At 41.8% G+C, this 22,816-nt stretch overlaps 1 protein-coding gene and 1 pseudogene across 1 annotated transcript; both read left to right on the forward strand.

The window, feature by feature from the left end:
• The first annotated feature begins 7,884 nt into the window (after positions 1 to 7,884).
• Positions 7,885 to 8,530, forward strand: LOC147629871 (uncharacterized). Its single transcript, XM_086810999.1, has 2 exons — positions 7,885 to 8,085; positions 8,171 to 8,530. The coding sequence occupies exons 1-2, from the start codon at positions 7,885 to 7,887 to the stop codon at positions 8,528 to 8,530; spliced, it is 561 nt and encodes a 186-aa protein (XP_086667125.1).
• Positions 8,531 to 13,693: 5,163 nt separating this feature from the next.
• Positions 13,694 to 17,036, forward strand: LOC147629872 (putative L-type lectin-domain containing receptor kinase S.7; annotated as a pseudogene).
• The last annotated feature ends 5,780 nt before the right edge of the window (positions 17,037 to 22,816 follow it).

A 22,816-nucleotide genomic window follows, 5' to 3' on the forward strand; every position in this document is an offset into this window, starting at 1 on the left:
AGAGATTTTGACATGGCTCCTCACTCTTTGGAGCCTCACATCTTCTCTTGTCTTCAGTCTTCTTGTCGTGGCAGCTTCTCTCCACGCGTCCGTCTCTTCTTTTAGTCTTCTTGGGGCAGCTTCTCTTCTTGTGGCAGCTTCTCTTCTCATGTCCATGTCTTTCTTCAATGCTTCCTTTAGATTTTCTTGGTGTGGATCTTCCTCTTGGAAAGAGATATTCTTCTTCTCTCATGGCTGGGGCCATGAGCTTGTCCGTTAGGTCTTCTTGCTCCATGTGAGCAACATGTTTCAATGTTTTGCTGACAGTTTCTTTGGGCTTTTGATGTTCATCTTGTGTCATTATGCAATGCAAACCCAAATTTATGCGGGAGGTCTTACCTCTTGCCTTATTCTGGACAAGGGCAGTGTCTGATCCCATATTTACACTGATGCAATGTGCCCAATACATAATGCGTATAGCATTCATTCTCATGCACATTCCCAAATGCAACTCTGGCTGTGAATAATCTTGATTTTGAGTGAGATTTACAAGCATTAACCAAGGGTTAAATGCAAAATGATGATTATCACAATTTTATCAGCACAATTTTACCAGAAGTTACATTAAATCAAGGGTAACCAATTTGTACGGGATGGTTGGAGTATCAAACCAACTCCGAATTGTAATCTGAAGTTACAGGGATCTGTATCAGATACCTAATGGTTAATTTGAACCCTCAATTGCACCAAAATATAGTGATTAGCACTGATTAATCACTGATTAGCAAATTAATCCACTATTTTGTGTGCAAAAAACAGAGTATGCGGGGAGTCTAGATCTGGTGCCTTAGACTTCAAATGAGCTCAAATGCTTTCAAAGGCATCAATAGCAATGAGTCTAGTAGAGGATTAAGCCAAGAAACACAAGATTTGACCAAATATTGAAAGCTTAATCTCTGTTTTACCAAAGTCACCTGTAGATTTGATGAAGAGCTTGGATCTCACTGTAGACTTGATGAAACTGAATTCTGTCTTCACAAGCTTGTAGAGCATGCTGAAAACACCTTGGGCTAAGAGGAATTAGAGTGATTCACCCTGAGTGAGTGTAGATTTGAGATCTTCTGCTGAAAAACGTAGCCTGCTAAAACAGCAATTTCTCCTTCATCCGACGGCGGTTTGCTACGTTGTTTGGATGAGCTTGAAGAGCTATAAGATACCTATCATGTGCTAGAAGGGTTTGGCCTAATTTTATGTGTGCAAGGAGAGGGAGATCCTCCACTGGCTGGAGGTATAGAGGTGAGTTGAAAAAAGAGGAAAAATTATAATTTTCTACTAATCCTAATTAGCAAAATAATTAGCAAGATAATGGGCTCACAAATTAGCATCGCTCTGATACCATGTTAAAATTTGAGCATTGTGATGAGCTATGGTGGATCAAACACTAGAATCAACATCATTAACAAAGTGATTAGCAAATAATTAAGATGTAATTAGTGGATAATTAGCAAATAGATTAATGTAGGCATGGATACTCAAAAACCAGCAAATTCTCATTAGGGCAATGCCTTAATTTATAGAGCTTACATCAAGCATCAAATCCCACTGATTTCTCCATGATTCACTCCACCTCTTTTCCCTAATTCTCTTCACCTCTTCACTTTTCCCAGAATATCTCCACACTTCCTAAATCTTCTCATGCTACCCTTTATTCTCTCCCAGTAGATTCTTCTCACCTTTTCATAGGTTCTTTCACATTTACTCATTCTCTTTTACAGCCTCTAACCAAGGGCTTGTTCCTGCACACACCCTATTCACTTGTATTTTCAACAGGATGTCTAATGGATGTAATTTCCCAGGTATTTTTACTCTCTCCGCTTTGACTTTTTGACAAATCAGGCATTGACGTACATGGTTAAGTACATTCTTTTTTAGTACAGGCCAAAAGAAGCTTTTCTTTACAGACATGTAGGTCTTGATGAAACCTAGATGTCCTACTATAAGGCTATCATGGGCTTCATTTAGAATTTGACCCTTAGTTCCCTCATCATTGGGAATGCATAGCCTGCTATTGTAATACATAACTCCTTCATCCAAGCTGTACCCTTGAACTCCGTTTAACTCCTGGGGAGTTTTGCTTTCCTGCATAAGTAGGGTAGTAATAGAGCCAAAGAATCTATCCTGCATGATCTTCTCTCTTGCTTCATTAATCAATGGATTTGGCACCATTGCGATTGCAAGCAAGGAGGTTTTTCTCTTGAGTGCATCTGCTACCACATTTTCTTTGCCTGGACGGTACTTGATTTCAAAATCAAATTCCTGCAGGGTTTGCATCCACCTTCTTCGGCGTATGTTGAGATCCTTCTGAGTGAAGATCCACTTTAAACTCTGATGATCTGTTATCAAAGTGAATCTTTGACCCAGTAGGTAATGTCTCCACAACTTCAAGGCATTAGTGAAAGTAGCTCCAGGTCATGGTTGGACAGCATAATTTCTCTCACGCGTTCTCAGTTTTCGGGATTCATAGGCCACTACATGACCTTCCTGCATGAGCACACCTCCCAAGGCAAAACCACTGGCATCACTACCTCAAAGGGTAGAGAGAAATCTGGCAATTTCAGAACGGGATTGGTTACCAAGGCGGTCTTCAGCTTATCAAAAGCACTCTGACACCTAGTAGACCATTGAAACGGGATATTCTTTTTGAGAAGATTAGTCAGGGAGGAAGCTATGAGAGCATACTTAGGTATAAAAATTCTATACCAACCAGTTAATCCCAAGAATCCTCTGACTTCTTTCACTGTCTTTGGTTCAAGCCAATCTATTACTACTTGGACTTTTGCAGAATCTAGAGAAATTTCATCTTTGGATACCAGAAAGCTCAAGTATTCAACATGGTCGTTCGGCAAAGAAAGTGCATTTGCTCTTTTTGCAAAGAGTTGGTGCTTCCTTAGAATCTCAAGAACTTTTCAGACGTGAGCTTCATGGTCATCTGCATTCCTTGAGTAAGTCAAAATATCATCAAAGAAAATAAGAACAAAAACATCCAAGTATTCTCTGAGAATGTCGTGCATTAGGCGATTGAATGTAGCTGGGACATTTGTCAATCCAAACGGCCTGACTGTAAATTCAGTACATCTTTATGCTCTCTGTAGATTCTCACGTGATTCTCACGTTTCACTTATGTAAAATTTTATATGCTTCTTTTTGGATAAATATTTAAGTACACTCCACCTTTTAATTCACACATGTGAAAGTATGTCTTTGAAGTCAATATTAGATAAAATGGAAAAAATCCCTCAAAATGGGAATGTATTTAAAAATTTTGTTTTGGCCATAACTCGAACATGCAAACTCCAAATTTGTCAGACAAAGTAGATCTAGATTCTACTTTTCAAGCTCTTTCCAATAATATGTCACATGAATATGTTTTGACAAACTTTTGGATGAGTTTACTATACCCCCAATTTTTTCATGGGAATGGGATTTTTCCCACTTTATCTAATATTGACATTTTGTGTCTTATGGATTTTTCTTGTGTTTCTTTAAAGCAAAAATTTGTATATTTATTTTTTTGGACAATTATTTAATTAAACTTCACTCTTTAATTTGTATCCATGAAAGTACGTCTTTGTGTCTCATGAAAATTTTTTATGTTTATTTCTCTACTATATATAATAATCATTAGAGTAACAATGCTTAGTAAAATAAATAACTTTCATTGTATATCTCTTTATAAAAGCTTATCTTCTTCATAAAAAATATTTTTTTATAATTATTATTATATAATGTTTTTTTATATATTGATTTGCCATATAGTAATACTTTACTATATATATTACTATATAGTAATTGGTTGATTATTAATTACTATATAGTAATATTTTGCTATATAGATTACTATATAGGAAAGTTTTCTTAGATCAATTTACTATATAGTAAATGCTTTCATGACTTTTGCTATATAACAACTTTTTATTACATACTTTACTATATAGTGATTTTTCACTAGTTTATTTTCTATATAGCAAGTGTTTTCCTAGAATGAAGATCTAGGAAGTGTTCCACTTTTCCTAGATCCGGACTTTTACTAGATATGTTCATTTTTTCCAGTAAACTATCTAGCAAAATATTTTTTTTGGATCAATAATATTTATTTATATTAACTGTTCAAAATCTGGCGTACATTCCCCCCAAAGACTCAATTGTCTACTCTTTTTTAACCTCAGTCAAGATTTAACAAAGAAATTCCCATCTTTCATCCTCACACAAGAAACAAGCCTGATCCCATGAGATCTGATACCCTAGCAATAAGCAAGCCTCCATCACATAGCCTCAGTAGTGCAACCCCAAGGGGATTGTTTTCCTAACATACCCCCATGCTTTGACTAAACCTTGACAGCAGGTCTAGTGCCAACCGCGTTTTCAATAAAGGCAACAAATATGTGATTCGTCTATGTTTCAAATTCATTGTGCTACTGTAGAGAGGATGGACACTTCAAATACCAATGTCCTGTAGAGAGGATGGACACTTCAAATACCAATGTGCGAGAATGTGTTTCAAATTCCTTGTGCTACTGTAGAGAGGATGGACACTTCAAATACCAATGTCCGATGTTTCTAGAACATGAGGAGGCTAGAAAAATCTCCGTTGGGCAGACGGTAGACGCAAGGGACAAGGGCCAAGCAGGAGTGATGGCAGTAACTAGGAGCATGGCTCAGACAAAGCAGATCCCAACCTACGTTCTGCTGGCACATAAAAGAAATAGTGAGGGAACAAACTAGGATGAGCAACATCAAGTGCGACAACAGGTACAAAAGATGGTTGAGGAGAGGAATTTGGGGAAGGTCTTTCCGATGCTTCCGCCCATTCCAGAGGAGCCACCAATTGTTGACTCACCGATGGTGGCCAGTGCTGTCAAGGAGATTGTGCAGGAACCAGACGGGAAGACAAAACCGACAGGACAGGTGTCGACAAGTGCTACAGAAGCCGAAAGTAGCAAGGCAACCAACAAAGGGAAGGAGAAACAAGTAGAAGTTGAAGAAAGAGCGGAAAGCTCAGCTCAGGCGGAGAAAGCCACAAGGAAGAAGGAACGAGTAGAAGCCAAGGACAAGGCCGAAAGCTCAGCTCAAGTAGAAAAGGCTGCTGAGTTTAACCTATGGAGTGAGCGGAAGAAAATGCCACTACAGATGACGGCAGAGCACTTGTTGGCATTAGTGCCAAACTTCTGGGAACAGATGACGGTGAGAATACAAGAAGAAAGGGGTCATGTGACAAAACCAGTTGAGGTAAACACAGTAGAAACAAATACTGCTGCAATAAGTGATGAGAGTATACTGGTGATCAATGTCCGTCTTAAAGGGACAGCGGTGCACGAAACCTAACTAGATGGTGGCTCGGGAGTGAATGTGTTGTCAAACTCATTATGTGCAGAATTGGGAATCAGGGCGCTAGAACCAGCACCATTTGCAGAGATCAAAGGAGAGTTCAATCGTACGGACTGATCAAGAATCTAGAGCTGGAAGTAGCAGGTATCAGGTATAGCATAGTAGCCATAGTGCTGAAGATGGAGGATGTAAGCGGCGCATATCCCTTGTTACTTGGCCAACCCTGGCTTTGGCAAGCAAAAGCGAAGCAGAACCGGGAAACTAATACAATCTCACTGTGAAGGGGAAAGAAGAAAGTGCGACTGTCTGTACACTCCAAGGCAACAGTTAGGACGCCCCTAAGATCGCAGTATGCCGAAGGGATTAATATGGCCGATGGGTTCGATGAAGACGAAGAGACAAGGTACCTGAACAGTAATGAAAGAAAGCCTGGTAGGATTGTTTGAAATAGATATAGCTTCCATTTTGGAAAGATATAGTGCAGGAAAGGAAGCAAAGGAATCAAAGGAGGAGGAAAAGAAGCGACGAGAAATAGAGTTCGATGACATTTTTGGGGGACAGACAGAGGAAAGGAAAGAGGTGCGTGCAACAAGAGATGGCCGAAGAGACAGCCAAAATTCCAGACTGGGAGGATCTCCTGAAAGAGGAAGAAGCCTTTGAGAAGGAGACGAGACATTCAAGGAGGGTCAAAGGGGATAAACTGCTGAGTTTGAATTTAGGGACATATGCAGAACCAAGGATGGTTCGGGTCGGTGCAAAACTAGATGACAACTTCAAAATAGAATTGCATAAATTACTACATTCCTTCAAAGCTACGACAACATGAAGGGAATTGATATGAAATTCTTTTAGCATCAGATAGTACTAAAAGAAGATGCAGTCCCGATTTGCCACTAGCGGTATTGGATGAATCCCAACTATGCAACGAGAGTAAAGGAGGAGATAGTCAAGCTCCTGAAAGTAGGGTTCCCTTACCTAGTGGAAAAGGCTACGTGGTTGTCAGCCATAGTGATTGTCCCCAAGAAAAACAAAAAAGCTTAGGGTGTGTGTAGATTACAGAAAACTGAATGCCGCAACAACGGTCACATATCCATTCCCCCTGCCGCGTTCATAGATGCTTTGTTGGATGCAGTGGCCGGCGGGCAAGAGATGTACTCATTTCTAGATGGATTTAGTGGATATAACCAAGTCAGAATGGCACCTGAGGATCAAGAGAAAATAGTGTTTATCATTGAGTGGGGAGCTTTTGATACTAATGAATTTCGGGCTGAAGAATGCACCTGCAACGTTTCAGAGAATGGTCAAAGAGATCTTCGAGGAGTTTCTGCAAACATTCATGAGAGTCTTTTTAGACGACTCCAGTGTCTTTGGGAAGAAAAGCAAGCACCTAGAGCACTTGGAGCTTTGCTTGCTCAAGTGTCGAGCAGTGCAACAACTGAGCCTAAATCCAATGGAGTGCGCTTTTTGTGTAAACAGTAGAATGCTCTTAAGGCACATAGTCTCAGCAAACGGAGCGGCAATAGATCTCGGAAAAGTGGAGGTAACGAGGCTAGCTAAGGTGCCGAAGACAACCGAAGAGCTCATCAAGTTTCTAGGGCAAGTGAGATGGCACAACTGTATGTTGAGATATTTGGCAGATGTAGCCTCACCCCTAAACCAGCAAGATGAAAAAGAAAGACCTGAATTGGGATGCTAAATGTGACAAAGCATTCAGAATGTTGAAGGTGATGCTATCGAAGGCACCAATAGTGTGACCACCGCAGTGGGACTTACCCTTTTACATCTTTGTAGATGCCTCGAACATTGCTATCAGGAGTGTGCTAATGCAGGAAAAGGAGCCAAAGTAGTTCAGACCAGTGTTCTATGCCAATGGTCGATTAAGTGTAGCATTCGGTTACCAAAAGAGAAGCACTGGGAATGATATACTTAGTGAATAAGTTCAGACACTACCTGCTTGGGTAACAAGTTCATCTTCCATGTAGATCATTGGACATTGATGTATCTAGTGGCAAAGCAATCACTACACAGCAAACTTACACGTGAGATGTTGATACTCATAGAGTTTGAGTTCACAGTAGTGCACACGCTCGAGAAGTCACATGCTGTAACTGACTCCCTCTCTAGGCTGGAGAATGATGGAGCAAAAGGAGGAGTACCAGAACTCTTCACCATTGCTTTACAGCAAGGGATGAATTCGTGGTACGAAGAGATACTGAACTTCTTCCAGAAGACGGGAATGTTTCCACAAGCTTTCTCAAGGGATAGAAGGAAGCGGCTTGCACTGCAAAGCCAACACTTCTTCAGAGTGATTGCAGAGCAATTATACAAATTCGGAGGGGATGGAATACTCAGGAGGTGTGTACCACCACATGAAAAGGAAGCAGTCCGTGTGCAGGACACTTTGCAGTGACAGCTAGAAAGATACTGTAGGCGGGATTATGGTGGCCAACGGTGTGGTCCGACACAGCAAAATGGGCTAAACAATGTGACCCTTGTCAGAGATTGGGCCAACCAACCATCATGGACAGAATGCAGCACAACCCAATTCTACCACTTGAGCCATTTGAAAAGTGGGGATTGGACTTTGTTGGTTCGATCACCCCACCGTCTCACCCGGGGCGAAATATATATATTCCGGTAGCAATAGACTACTGCACGAAGTCGGTGGAGGCCAAAGCATTAAAGGACAACAAGGCAAAATCTGTGGTTGGCAAAATTTCTGTACGAAAATATATTGACCGGATTTGGCTGGCCGATTGAATTGGTCAGTGATCAGGGAGCGCATTTTCTGAATCAAGTGATACAGGAATTGACAACAAGGCATATGATTATCCACAAGAAGTCTATAGTATACTACCTGCAGGCAAAAGGTGAGGCCGAGTCCACAAACAAAATTCTGCAAAGAATTTTGAAAAATGTGGTGGAGGAGCACAAAACATATTGGGACAAGAAATTGCATTCGACATTGTGGACGTTTCGGACGGCCTATCAGCAGGTAACAACAGGATTAACCCCGTTCCGGATGGCGTATGGGCTTGAAGCGGTAGTGCCGATTGAGTTCTTGGTGCCCACAATGAGAGTTGTAGTCATGGAGAGACTCTTCGAAGACGAGTCCCTGCAAAACAGGATGGAAGAGCTCCTTAGATTGGATGAAGATCGACTCTGACAGCTTACTGAGTGAGCACATCAGTGCAAAACCGAAGGAAAAGTTGGGTGGCAGTCAACGGGTACCGACTCAGGCCTTATTTCGGGCGGATGCCGAAATACCCTTTTACCGAAGAACATGAAGACAAAGCAGCCGAAGGGCATTCGGAAATTGGTTCGGAGGTTCTTTAAGTATCGGCTGGAGTAGTGGAGTAATCGGTTTTGCGGTGATGGATATTTTTAATTATTGGATTCGATTTACCCAATTTTTTGGATATTAATGAGCTAGTCCTTTTTCCCCAATTTTGAGGACCACGTGTCGCTCATGCATTGCCTTGAACAGCCCGCAAGACCAGGAAAGGGGAACCCGCACACAGAACGTAGAAGAGAAGGCTGGCACAAATCCTTTCACATGACGAGGATGAAGACGAAGAGGTAGAGATAGCGTAGAAGGGCAAAGAGCCTGGTGTGAGCAGAAGGAGAACTAGTGCTCACTGTTCCCGTAATGTACTTGCGCAACTAGATTCGCTGACATCTGAGCACATTAACTACATAGCAGAGTTGGCCGAGCAGTATGCTCGAAAGGAGAGCGAAAACACACTCCTGAAGTGCCAAGTTTGTGAAGCTGAGGAACCGGACATGGTTGCAATCAACGCAACAGAGGTTGAGAAGATCAGTGTTCAGTTGTCCGAAGGAATGCAAAATGCGTGGACAAAGCACTTGGAGGCACTCGAACGCATCCTCTCAGTCACACGAACCTGAGGATGATGATGCAGATGTAGATCAGCCACACGAACACCAACCGACCCTGGCAGATGTAAATTTTTAGAGAAATATTTATTGGCCGAACATGTAAATACCGAACGCCATAAGGGCGCTACACCCAGCGGCAGCTCAAATTGCCGCACTGCAGATGCGGCCACATCACAAATTGATGTAAATATGCTCTGGACGAATAAGCCCTCGATTGACCTGTAGATAGAACACATGCGGCAAGTAATGGCCGAATTACATGACATGCCAGATGCCCAAATGTAAATTGTGCACCTCAGAGCTAGCTTGAAATGGCAGTAGAAAATGCTCGCACAAGGAACTTTTTGGTGGTTCCCTATACAGTCAACTTTACCATATATATATATATATATATATATATAGGAAATTTTGAGAGATTTCCTGGTTATGTTATGTGGACGGAAATTTTCTATATATATTTAGACAATCCTATTTCCCATTTACTCAATCCTCTATATGTAGGAAATTTGGGCTTATATCTAGGTAATTCAATTTCATATATAAGAAATATGGGCTAGTATCTAGGTAATTAAATTTCCTATATAGAGAGTATGAGCCAATATCTAGATAATTCAATTTACTATATACACAATATGGGCCAATATCTAGGTAATTCAATTTCCTATATAGAGAATAAATAAGAAATATAGGCTATTATCTAGATAATACAATTTTTTATATAGAGAATTGATTGCATATGTGGAGAATCGAACCACAAATGAGTAAATGGTTATTTAAAAAAATTACTTATTTTTAAAAAATTGGTTACTTCAGAACTTTTATACTTAATTATTCAATCATCAATATTATTACAAATTGAAATACTTAAATTCTTCTCTCTCTCTCTCTCTCACACACACACACACACTTAGAAATCAAAGGTTTGAGATGAAGGATCTGGGGGAGTTTGAGCTACTGAGCTATTGTAACCTTGATGTAAGACATCAAGCAATCTTTTTTCGGTTTATATTCAGTGTATGTGCATTTTGGTATAGTGTGAATGTTTGAGTTAGTATGAAAAGGTTAAGTAAAAGAAAGTCATAAAGAGAATAGAGTAGTTTAGGTAGGTTAGTTTTTGAGTGTTAGATGAGTAACAATACAGCTTGGCCTTAAGACCAAGGTATACACCCATTGTTGAGTACAACTTAGCCCTAGGGCCAAGCTATGAGCACAAGAGGCCATGCTAGATACTTTGTTTATTACAAAGCATGGCCGTAAGGCCAAGCTATATTCTTTAGTCTACATAGCTTGGCCCTAGGAGAAAGCTATGTGCACAAGAAGATACAACTTGGCCCTAGGACCAAACTATGCACACAAGAGCATAGAGCTTGGTCCTAAGCTATACACTTTTGTACAAAAATTTGTTTATTAATGTGAATCCTAAGACAATTATAACAAGAGTGTAAAACTTGGCCTTAGGGAAAAGCCTAAGGCCAAGCTATGTGAGCAAGTGGATGTAGCTTGGCCCTATGGACAAGGTATGTGCACAAGTGGGATCCTTGGCTAGTTTATAAACCCTAGGGCCAAGCTGTTTATTAATGTGGGTCCTAATACAACTTTAACAAGATGCAACAATGATAGAAACTTCTTAGATCCTAGGGGAAAGTGGGGGCAAGCTATTTATTAATGCATGTCCTAAGAGAAAGGAGGGTGCTAAGAATCAAGCTAAGCAGACTAACCAATAGGGAAAGGACTCAACTGGTCATGCAACAGAGTTCAGTGGAGAAGGAAAAACTCCAAACAGAGAGTGGACAAGTAATCAAACTAAACATAAAGACAAGATGGGAAAGGAAACTGAGTGGGAAGAGATCTCGTATAAGAAAGGAGACAAAGCAATTTTTCCCAAAGACAACCTCTACAGGAGATCACTTATAGGCAAGGAAGCAAGTCAAATATCAAAAAAGATGCTAGAAATAAGGAAAAAGAGTTTGCAGTTCTGCTAGAGTATGACTCTTTAGTAAGAAATGACATTGACATTAAAGAAACCAAATTTAGTAGGCACAAAATTATCAACATATTTTGTGAGCTGCTTGAACCTCTACTTGAATATTTTCGATTGGAAAATGTATCATTGTTTGGAAAAGTACCATCTTTTGAGTTTGTGTATGCTATTCATTTCTTGGGAGACTTGCTTTCACACTTGACTATTCTTAAGAAAGTATTTCAAAAAACATATGTTGATGTTACTGCTATCCCATGAATAATAGATGCACAAATATATGCTATGGAAATGGAATTTATCATGGAACCGACATTGGATATAAATGCAAGTAGGTAAGATAGTTTAGGCTATCCTATTATTCCGGACTATGGACCATCTAAAGGGTTGCTTTATGCATTGAGAGCCTCTATTAGGGTTCAAAACTTTAGAAGCATTGAGCTTAGATGTAATCAAGATGGATTAGATCTTAATCGTGTGATAACTTTTCAAAAGTCAATCACATCTCATGTTATATAAAACATGAAGAAAAGATTTAGTGATAACTCGATATTGAGTTGTTTGAAAATATTATCCCCTTCATGTTATCCTCTAACAATTGAGAAATTTTGGAGGTGATGAACTAGAACAACTTATAAAATTTTATGGAGAAAGTAAAATCACAGAAGGAGAACATACCATAGAAGGCTTTATAAATCCTATCTCTTTGAGAAGAGAGTATCAAACCTTCAAAATTCAAGCTATTACTGATTGAAAAGGATGGAACCTCCAGGACACATGGGCTTATATTAGTAAACAATGATACTTTGAGAAAGAAGTATGGAACTTCGCTTAAACTAACACATATAGCTTTATTACAATGTTGTAGTACTGCTGTTTGTGAACGTGGGTTTAGTATCAAAAATATCATCAAGTCCAAATTAAGAAATTAAGAAATATCATCATCAAGTCCAAAATATCATCATCAAGTCCAAATTAAGAAATTCTCTCACCACTAAAAGTGTCTCTACTTTGATGAGAGTTTCAATCGAAGGTCCCCCATTGGCGGAGTTCGACTTTGATGAGGCGTGATGATGTGAAGACTACAAGGCATATCTACGGCTTTGAGGAGAATTAATGAAAGGTAAAGTATATGAAGTTTTCTACTCTTCTTAAATTTATAAGTGTAATTTCGACATTGAACTTCATGATTTTTATGAATGTTAGGTCAGTGTGTTAGGTCAGTGTGTAATGAGAATCAAAGATCACGAGGATGATGCAAGAAGTTCAATTTCATGAAACTATTGAAGATGGTGGTGGCTATTATGAAAAAAGCAAATTCTTCTTTTGATATCATGAAAGGAGTTTCATTTTCATGGAAATATTGATGATGGTTTCTATTATGAACAAAGCGAATTCCTCTTCCATTGTAAAATTGATGCAAGGAGTTTCACTTATGGTTTCTATTATGCAAAGAGTTTCATTTTCATGGAAAAATTAAGCAAATTCTTCTTTTGATATCATGAAAGAAGTTTCATTTTTATGGAAATATTGATGATGGTTTCTATTATGAACAAAGCGAATTCCTCTTCCATTGTAAAATTGATGCAAGGAGTTTCACTTATGGTTTCTATTATGCAAAGAGTTTCATTTTCATGGAAAAATTGATGATGGTTCTTATTATGAACAAAGAAAATTCCTCTTCCATCGTAAAACCTTCAAGTTGCTCTTAATGAGAAATTATTATCTTTTTTCCTCCAATCTGTCCTTTCATTGTGGCTCTAAAAATCTTCATTTTTAAAGATATTTTGTTAAATTTTTGAGAAGCTTTTTGAAGGTTTTTCAAATGTTAAATGGTTGCAAAGCTAGTTGCATCCACAATATTTAGCTATTGATTGACTACTACGCCAAGAGTGCATAATTAATACCACCAAGGCACACATCCCAACAGGTAAGACTCAGTGCTCGAAATAAATCTTTTTTTAGAACATTTGAGAAACCTTTGATTTCTAAGTGAGAAGGTTTTGACACTAACATAGTGGTAAATTAATTTTTCCCTACCAATGTGAAAGGTCACTATGACATCAAATTTTTGGCTAGAAAACAACCCAATCTTTGAATTCTTAGAGTTTATCACGTGAAGTCCTTATCTTTATGTGAATGGCCGGCACGATATTGCAAATCGTCCGGGGTCCGGCAGTCGAGCAGTTAACACCGCGCCAAATACGATCTTGAACAGTTGACCGCTTGATGTGAACTCACAAGATTAGTCAGCAATTAACTAGCATAATCGTTCACATTAATTTTGAAAACCGCGTCTTAACAGGAAAAAACTAATAGCAAGCCGCGTAGCAATTAACTGTATTAGACCACGCCAATGCATAATCAATATGCTAATATAAGCTGCAGGCCTCCATTAACATTACTAATATACTAGCCTATTGGGCAGGGCGCTTTTGGGCCTATTGGGTAGTAGTTCAGCCGCGCCCACTGATCAATCCGCGCGCGCCAATTAATGAAGCAGCAGCAGCAAGTGCGCCATGAGCTTGTTGCCAACAGTATTAATGGTGCTAAATATTTGCAGCAGCAGCAGGGGTATAATATTGATAAAGGCCCTCCAATTTGAGCACCCCGCTTTCGACCGCCCGGAGGACGTTGCCAACATCACCTTCGTCACTCAAGGCTGGTACACCGATGGTCCCAACGCCTCTTACAACGATTCCGCCCTCTGGCTCACCCCTGCGTCTGGAAATGCCTCCCAAGATTACACAAATCTGGGCAGAATCGTGTACAAGGATCCCATCCTCTTCTTCTCCGACAATACCAACACTGCCTTGTCTTTCATTACATCCTTCACCTTCCAAATCACCACCACCGCTCCTGACGGAGCGTGTGGCAGCGGTATGGCTTTCTTCATCTCTGAGACCCAGCAGGCTCCCAATAACAGCAATTATGAAGGAACCTTTGGTCTGAAAAATCCATATAATCCCACTCCGGCAGAAGACGCAAACCGTTTCTTTGCGGTGGAGTTCGATTCTCGTCTACATACCATTAATCTGGATCCAAGCTACAGTCACATCGGAATCGACATCAACTCTGTCACATCTTCTAACACCACTGATACAACCAAGGGAAACCCTTTCTACCCAGATCTCTACCTCTACAGTAACTACACCTTCATAGCGTGGATAGAGTACAGCGCTTCCAGAAACCTTATCCAGGTTTGGATGACCAATATCAACACCAGTACCTCTCGCGAGCGTCCTGCCTATCCTTGCTTGCAGCTCCATTACGATCTATCAACCCTTTTCCTGCAAAGGTATGTATATGTTGGGTTCTCAGCTACAAGCGCCCCTCTATCGCGAGGCCTGGAAGGGCATGCAATTTACTCTTGGAACTTCAGTAATGAGGAGCCATTCACTAATAAAGGTCCAAACATAAACAGTAATTTCAAGCCTGGCGTTGCTCTAGCTGCCGCACTGGGCAGTGGTTTGTTTGCGTTAATGGTGCTGGGTGCAGGTGTATACATGTGGATTGTAATAAGGAGGCGGAGGCGCAACGCAACATATCGGCCAAGCAATGCCAATAACGACATACAAGATGCGTTGAGGGCCGTGCCACGCTACAGCTACAGAGATCTACACAGGACTACCCAGGGCTTCGGTGAGAAGAACAAGGCCGGTGAAGGTGGATTCAGTAGCGTGTACAGAGGGACCCTGGCAGATGGATGTGTAGTGGCTGTGAAGAAGCTGAAGGAGAGTGTGCGGATGGAAGCTGAGTTCTGTGCAGAGATAGGCATCCTCAGCCGGATTCGGCACCGCTACTTGATGGAGCTGCAGGGATGGTGCTACGAGAACGGTGAAGCCCTGCTGGTGTACAAGTTCATGCCAAACGGCAGTTTGAATGGGTTTCTGTTTGGCAAAAAGAAAGGCACGCTGGGGAGAGAGACAAGGCTCAGGATTCTGGAAGGGGTGGCTGCTGCTCTCGCGTACCTGCATGGGGGATTGGGGGAATGCGTGCTCCACAGGGACGTGAAGGCGGCCAATGTTCTGTTGACGGAGGAACTTGAGCGATTTTGGGCTAGCCCGCCTGATACGACACGATGAGATGGTGAGCATGACGGCGGCGGGGACACCGGGCTTCGTGGCGCCGGAGCTGGTGTACAGGGGCAGGGCCACCGAGAAAGCGGATGTATACAGCTTTGGGGTGCTTGCACTGGAGGTGGCATGTGGGCGGCGAGCCTGCATGGACAGGTCACTGCAAGGCAATATCTGGTCGATTGGGTTTGGCGGCTTCATGATGCAGAGCACAGCAACATCACAGACGCCCTTGCCCCAAGTATCTTGGACGATGTGGTCCTTAACGCAGCTGATGATGAGCAGGCGCTGATGCAGGTAAAGCTGCAATGGAGGTGCGTTCTGCACGTTGCTCTCTTGTGCTGCCATCCTTCCCCAGAGTCGCGCCCCAGCATGAGGCAGGTTACCCAAGCTCTTCACGATAGGGTGCTGCTGCCCCTTCCCACCACCAGTCCAGCTTACCCTTACACCCCCACCACAAATAGATCACCGAGTATACAACCGCAAGACCATCATTATCATCGGCAACACCACCGTCAGTCTGTGCGTGCAGTCGATCCCGTAATTAAAATAGCCGGCTCAACTAGCTCTGCTTCGACGTCGTCGACCACATCTTCTGGCCTTCGTAGTACGTACTAGTACAGCACTAGGCCTGTCCACCGAAAGTAGCATGACACAGCCTCCTCCCGATTCTGAACCTGTGTCTCCTCGTTAATTCTGTATACAGTCATTAATAGCGCCATTGTACATTTGTTCATTTTCCACTTCTACATTACCGTTGCATTTAGCGGTCCATTTAAGTGCGTTGGGAATTTCAATTTGGTCCACAAGTTGTTATAACCACTTAGGGCCTGTTCACACGACTACATCTGAGCGACCTCCAGGCCTCCCAGAGGGTAGTTCAAGCCACTTGGAGTTAGAGCCCAGCCAGTCAAATGTTTGGTGCCATTTCCTTAACAAACAATTAATTTTAACTTCACACGTAATGTAACTAAGACTTTTCAAATTTCAAGAGCGTCGATTTCTCCACCTCTCTCTTACTCCTCCTCCCCACTTGGTTTCTCCACCTACGGACTTGATTCCTTGCCCACAAGCTGATTCTTTGCCCACTCTACTGCTCCCCACAAGCCAACGCTAGCCACCATCATGCCTCCCTCTTCTCCAATTCGCCCCTTTCCCTTCTCATTGTTGGGACTATTGTCTGGCAAAATTTTGTAAAAGTGTTTTGGGCTTGTGTACATATGGGATGCATGGCATGCAAAAAAGCTTTGCCCTGAATGCCCTGGAAGGTGTACAGAGTGAATAGCTTTGTAGTAGGCCAGTACATGCATGTTTTTTTTCTAGGAGCAGGTGCTTGAGGTTTGAAGTTTTTTTTCATTGTAGCTGTGCGTATGGCCTTGGAGAAGATTGGTCTCCAATGTGTGGAAAGCTTGCGGAAAGCCTTTGATGTTGGAAGCCTTTGGGCTTTGATGCATGTATGTTGGAACAAGGTGGTTTCATGCTCTTTTGAGAGCTCTTGGTAATGCCTCCATGTGGAAATATATGGGAACCCCAATTGGCATGATGGCTGGTCAATCCTGGGCTGATTCTGGATGTCGTTCTCTGGTGCCATGTGTATGTGGGTGTTGGCCATGTTTAGGAAGCACGTGGTTGCTCAAGCCGGCTGGAAAAAGGACGAGCGTACACGATCATCAAAGCATGGAAGCACAGAGAGGAGAAGTTTTGCCGGGCGCTGCTCTTAGTGATTGTGTATGCCAAGTGTGGTGCTGTATCAAGAGCCTGGTGAGGAGGAAGCTTGTTACACACACATACACGCTGCTTTCCTCTCTCTCTCTCTCTCGTGATCAGGCTGTAGCCGCAGACAAGGGGAATTTAATCCATGATGAGATATCAAGGTAGGGGTTGATAGAGTATGATATTGTGCGGGGTGGAGTGGTGCTGTGTGCCAGGCCCAGTGTTGACTCCAAAGGTTTGAGAGGAGTGTGAATGAAATCTGCATATGTGTCCGGGTGTTTTCCTCTTCCGTAAAAGATCTAGAGGCTGTTGTGGTTAGAAGAGGGTCATTGTGCTGTTTTTCTGGTGTGGGTGGGTGGGTGGTGTGGGTGGTGTGGTGAACCATGTGAGAAGTGTTCCAGCCAGTGTGCTGGTGGTGCCCTAGGCTCGTGGTGTTTCCAAGGCTGTTGGATGGACAGCTATAGAGGCAGGTGATTACGTGGTCTGGAATTTCCAACAGCTTTTTCGTGCCCCCACTAAGGAGGGCCAAGTGTTTTTCTTCACCTACAAGGGTGTATGTCCCATAGGAAAGAGACTTGTACCGCTTCTTTTGGCAGGGATTGTTGCAGATTTTCATGATGTGGTCTTATCCAGAATTTCATGGCAGGAAGGGTGAAGATGTGTTTGACTTTTTGGAGCAAATGGAGTTGGCATGCATTAGCAATCATGTTACAGATGAAGAGCAGGTTTTGAGGCTAGTAAAGATTTTCTTGAAGGGAGATGCCCGAAGCTGGCTTAAAGATTTTGAAGCACAGGATGCGGCATATGAGCTACATGGTATTTTGACCTTAGACAGGTTGAAAGAAGGTCTTTTTGAGCATTTTCAGCAAAGCAGAGGAGCCTAGTGTGCTTTGGCAGGAGTTGAGCATCTTGAAGCAGGTCCATGGAAAATCACTGGATGATTTTGTGCAGGTATTTACATGTTTATGGAGTAGGTGGTGTACGACATTGAAGCAGGAAGTTCCTCCTATGTTTCTGAAGAAGAGCTTGTTTGTTGATGGTTTGTTACCCCGTTTGAAGGTCAGCGTTGAGTTGAAGAATCCCAAGTCATTTGATGATGCAGTTAGGGTTGCGAGGAAAAAGGAAGGCAAGATTTTAAAGCAGATGGAGATGGGTATTTTATCCGCATGAAGGTGTTGTGTCTGCAAGGGATATGCATGTAAACTTGGTTGAGGTGGATAAGAGTTCTATGCAAAGTTTGATTAGACAGGAGCCTCAAAGGCCTATGCAGGTGCAAAGGGGGATGTTCTATGTGCCTTCTGATTTTTTTCCAAAGGCATGTGAAGGTGGATGAAAAGCACGTGAAGAAGCAAAGTGAAAATGTGTGTTTGATACATGATGTGGATGTAGCCAAGGTTTTCCCTATTGATGTTGCGATTGAAACTAAGGATGTGCATGTTGAAAAGCAAGATGAGGAATCTAGGTCAAGGTTTGAGACTTTTGCAGATGAGGAGTTGCCAGTGGATTCTTCTTTGGATTGGGACGTCATGGCTGTGCATGACAATGATTTGGATTGCTCTATTGAAGATCATTTGCATTCGGATCTGGATGACATGCATGCACATGGAAGCAAAGAGGATGATGCCTTGGGATTGGCTGATGATAAGAAGGAAGAGGAGTTGGATACAAAATGCTTTGAGGATGATTCTTTGCCAGATTCTACAAGGGAGGAGGATGGGGTAGAGACTTGTGATGAAGTGAAGATGGTTTGCAATGCGGATGTGGAGAGCATGGAGGAAGATCCTATTGTTATGCTAATCCTGTGTGCTGACATAAACAAGGTCAAGGTCTCCTGCCAAGACCTTCTCTCTGACAAAATGATAGTGGACCTCTATATGCTTCGTACGAGCATGAAAAATTGGGTTCCTGGCTAACTGTATACTGCTAATGTTATCACAAAAAATGACAACTTGTCTATCCACTGATAGACCCAAATCTGCAAGTAGCTTTCTCAACCAAGCTACCTCACATGTTGCCATAGCAGCTCCTCTGTACTCGGCCTCTGTACTAGATAGAGCAACCGTAGGCTGCTTCTTGCTGCTCCAAGTGTAACAAGACCGTTCTATACAGTATAGAATATTGGTAGATAACAAGACAAGATCAAATAGATAGAGAGAGAGAGAGAGATTTTATTATATTGCAAGAGAGGTTACAGCGGAAAAAGTACTTCTATATACAGAAGCTCGACCACTTGACCACCTCCGAGTGTTTGTATGCATAGGCTGCCTTGATCACACTCACACTCGCAATCACACTCTCAATCGCAATCACGCTCTCAATCACATTCACAATTGTAATCACAAGAGGTCTCGCGATATATGTGTCACACACACACTCGCGGTATGCCGAATATAGAGAGACGCGGTATGCCGAATATAGAGAGACGCGTTCGCCCAAAATAGCCGAAAGCGAGACGGTGCTCCAAAAACGCGCGACCCTTTCCTGTAAATTTGGCGCGTGGTCAATGCTACAAAAACGTGGTAAAAAAAAACAAAAGAAAACTTTTCGAAAAGATTAGCAAAGTTGAGTTTTTTTTTTTAACCACGTTTTTTTTAAACACTGGAAAAATCGACCCTTCTTCAAGCTTTCGTATCTCCAAAACTGATGAGAATTTACCTGCGCTCGTGAGATAGTGTTTTGTTCTCCTCGGTGAGCTCTACAAGCGTTGTGAGACACTCTCTCTCCAGACTTGCCTCCTCTGACAAAAAACAGACTTTAATATTGAATTTTATAGAGAGTGAAAAACAGGCATTTTCTTACGTTTTCTCCAATCTAAGACATTAAACGAGATTGAAAACGACTAAAGTATAAAACCTTCACTCTGGCAAAGTTGTTCTATGTGATAAGGGCTACATTTTATACATACAAAACTTTTCCTAATTCAATCCATAACATGCTCAAAAATCAATCCCAATGTATGCACTTGTGAAGGTGGGATGAGTCACTGTCAGAACATGCCCATATGAGACTTTGCACAAACATCCAAAATCACCTAAAAATTAATTTTAAACTTTATCTACATGCATGACACAAAAAAGTTTATTATGGCCTACAAGGGTCTATTACACCAAGTTACAGTAGCACTCCTCAAAGATGAAACCACTAGTAGATCTTCTATCTGAGATACTACCAGCCCAATCTGCATCGATGTACCCATGTACACATATCTCTGTCGTCCCAGTCTCATAAAATAGTCCACAATGCAAAGTAGACCTCACATACCTCAGTATGCGTCTCAATGCATCCAAATGCGGCTTCCATGTGGAACCTGCATAAACTGACTCACCAACCCAATAGCATAGCTCAAATCTGGTCTGGTGATCGTCATGTAGATCAAGCTTCCTACTATGCGCCTATACATAGTAGGATCCTCCAAAATCTCTCCTGAATCTGCACTCAACTTACCATTCTGATCCAATGGCACTGAGATAGGCTTACAACCTATCATACCATACTTGGACAACATGTCCAAGCCATACTATCTCTGTAGTAATCCAATACCATGTGGTGACCTAATCACCTCAATGTCCAAGAAATATCTGAGCTCCCCCAGATCCTTCATTTCAAACTTCTCTCTAAGCAAAATCTTTACATCAAAGATCTCTGCATCATGGTCCTCCATAAAATGATCAAGTCATCTACATAGATGACCAACAAGCACAACCCCTCTATCACCATGTCTCACATACAGCGAGAAATCTGCATTGGCTACATGAAAGCCAATAGTGACAAGATATTTAAAAATCTTGTCAGACCATGCTCTTGGTGCTTGTTTTAAGCCATACAAGGCTTTCTTCAACCTGCAAACATGCTCGGGGTGACTCACATCGTCATAACCAGGTGTGTGCAACATATACACCTCTTCCTGCAAATCCCCATGCAAGAATGCATTCTTTACATCCATCTGATGTAAAGACCATTGCTTTGACGTAGCCACTGCTATCACAACTCTCACTGTTGCTATCTTGGCAACTGGGCTGAAAGTTTTCTCATAATCAATGCCATATGTCTGCGCATATCCTTTGGCTACCAATCTAGCCTTATACCTGTTTATGCTTCCATCATTGTTATGTTTTACTTTGTACAGCCACGTATCCAATGGCTTTCTTGCCTTTAGGCAATTGCACTAAATCCCAAGTCTCATTTCCATACAGTGCATCCATCTCCTCATCCATAGCTTTCTCCCAACACACATTTCCAACAGCCTCATCAATGCATGTGGGCTCTACAACCTGCACAACTGTTGCTATATATGCATAGTGATGTGCCACATAACCATCATATGTAAACCTTTGCACAGGATTCTTGAGTCTCCCAGATCTTCGCAGCTTTTCATTCATGGCTTCCATAGCCTTCTTTACACCAGGTGTTCTCATAGCTGGGATCCCAAGCTCCTCTTCAAGGCTCATCTCTGAGCCACTAGACTCTCCATCAACATGAGAATGCCCTGCAGAAACGTCAGGCATACCAAGGGGCTCAACCACTTTCTCTTTTCCTTTATGTGATGTACTAATCACATTTGCAAGACTGGTATTATGATGGAGCCTGCCATTCCATGGTCTATCAAAACAGAACCACTAGATGAGGACTCTCCTGGTCCACTCAAAGACTGTGATTGCTAACTTGCATTCTGTGCAACTACACTTCCACTCACATCAGTCCCAACAATAGCTTCTTTTTCAGCAGCATACCAGCTGCTCATCTCATGAAAAACAACATCCCTGCTTACCCTCAACTCACGTGTAGCAGGGTTATAACACCTGTATCCCTTTTGCTCAAGGGAATATCCAATAAACACACAATTTTCAGCTTTTGAATCCAGCTTAGTTCTTAGCTCATCTGGCACATGCACATATGCAATGCATCCAAAGACTTTCAGATGAGACAAATTAGGTTTTCTACCAGTAAACCTCTCCTCTGGAGTTACATCATGTATGACTGCAGTTGGAGTCCTGTTCATGATGTAAACTGCTATAGAAACAGTCTCAGCCCAATAGCTATGCAGCATATTTTTCTCGTTCATCAATGCTCGCGCAATCTCAGCAATGTGCCTGTTTTTTCGCTCAGCAACTCCATTTTGCTACGGAGTGTATCTGCATGTAAACTGTCTCCGAATAATATCATTCTTCTTCAAAAATTCAGAGAACTCATTGGAGAAGTACTCTCCCTCTCCATCTGACCTTAGGCACTTTACATATTTCCCTGTTTGCTTTTCAACCATAACTCTGAAATTCTGAAAGTGAGTGAACACCTCACCCTTCTCCTTCATGAAGTATACCCACACTTTCCTTGTGTGGTCATCAATAAATGTCACATAATACCTATAGCCTCCCATAGACATGGTCTTCGTAGGGCCCCATACATATGAATGCACAACATCTAGTGCATTTCTGCTCACATATCTGTTACGTGGAAATACATGTTTTGTTTGCTTTCCAAATTGGCATGCTTCACATATTTTCTACATACCTTTAACTTTAAATTTTGGCAGCCCTGTCACAATTCCTTTAGTCTGTATAGACTTCATTCTCTGCACATTCACATGTACAATTCTTTTATGCCAAATGTTTGTGTCTGCAACAATTCCTGAACCATTTGCAAACATCGCAGTACTCACTTTAGGCATGTTTACATTCAACGTAAACATTCTACCCACTCTGTTACCTTTTGCAACCAACCTGCACTTGTCTTTAAAGTCTTCAACATAACAACCATCTCAGGGTTAAACCAAACCTACAAACCCTGCTCA

Source organism: Cibotium barometz, chromosome 17, assembly GCF_041138505.1.
Source record: "Cibotium barometz isolate CiBa-2024 chromosome 17, ASM4113850v1, whole genome shotgun sequence".
Taxonomy (NCBI): domain Eukaryota; kingdom Viridiplantae; phylum Streptophyta; class Polypodiopsida; order Cyatheales; family Cibotiaceae; genus Cibotium; species Cibotium barometz.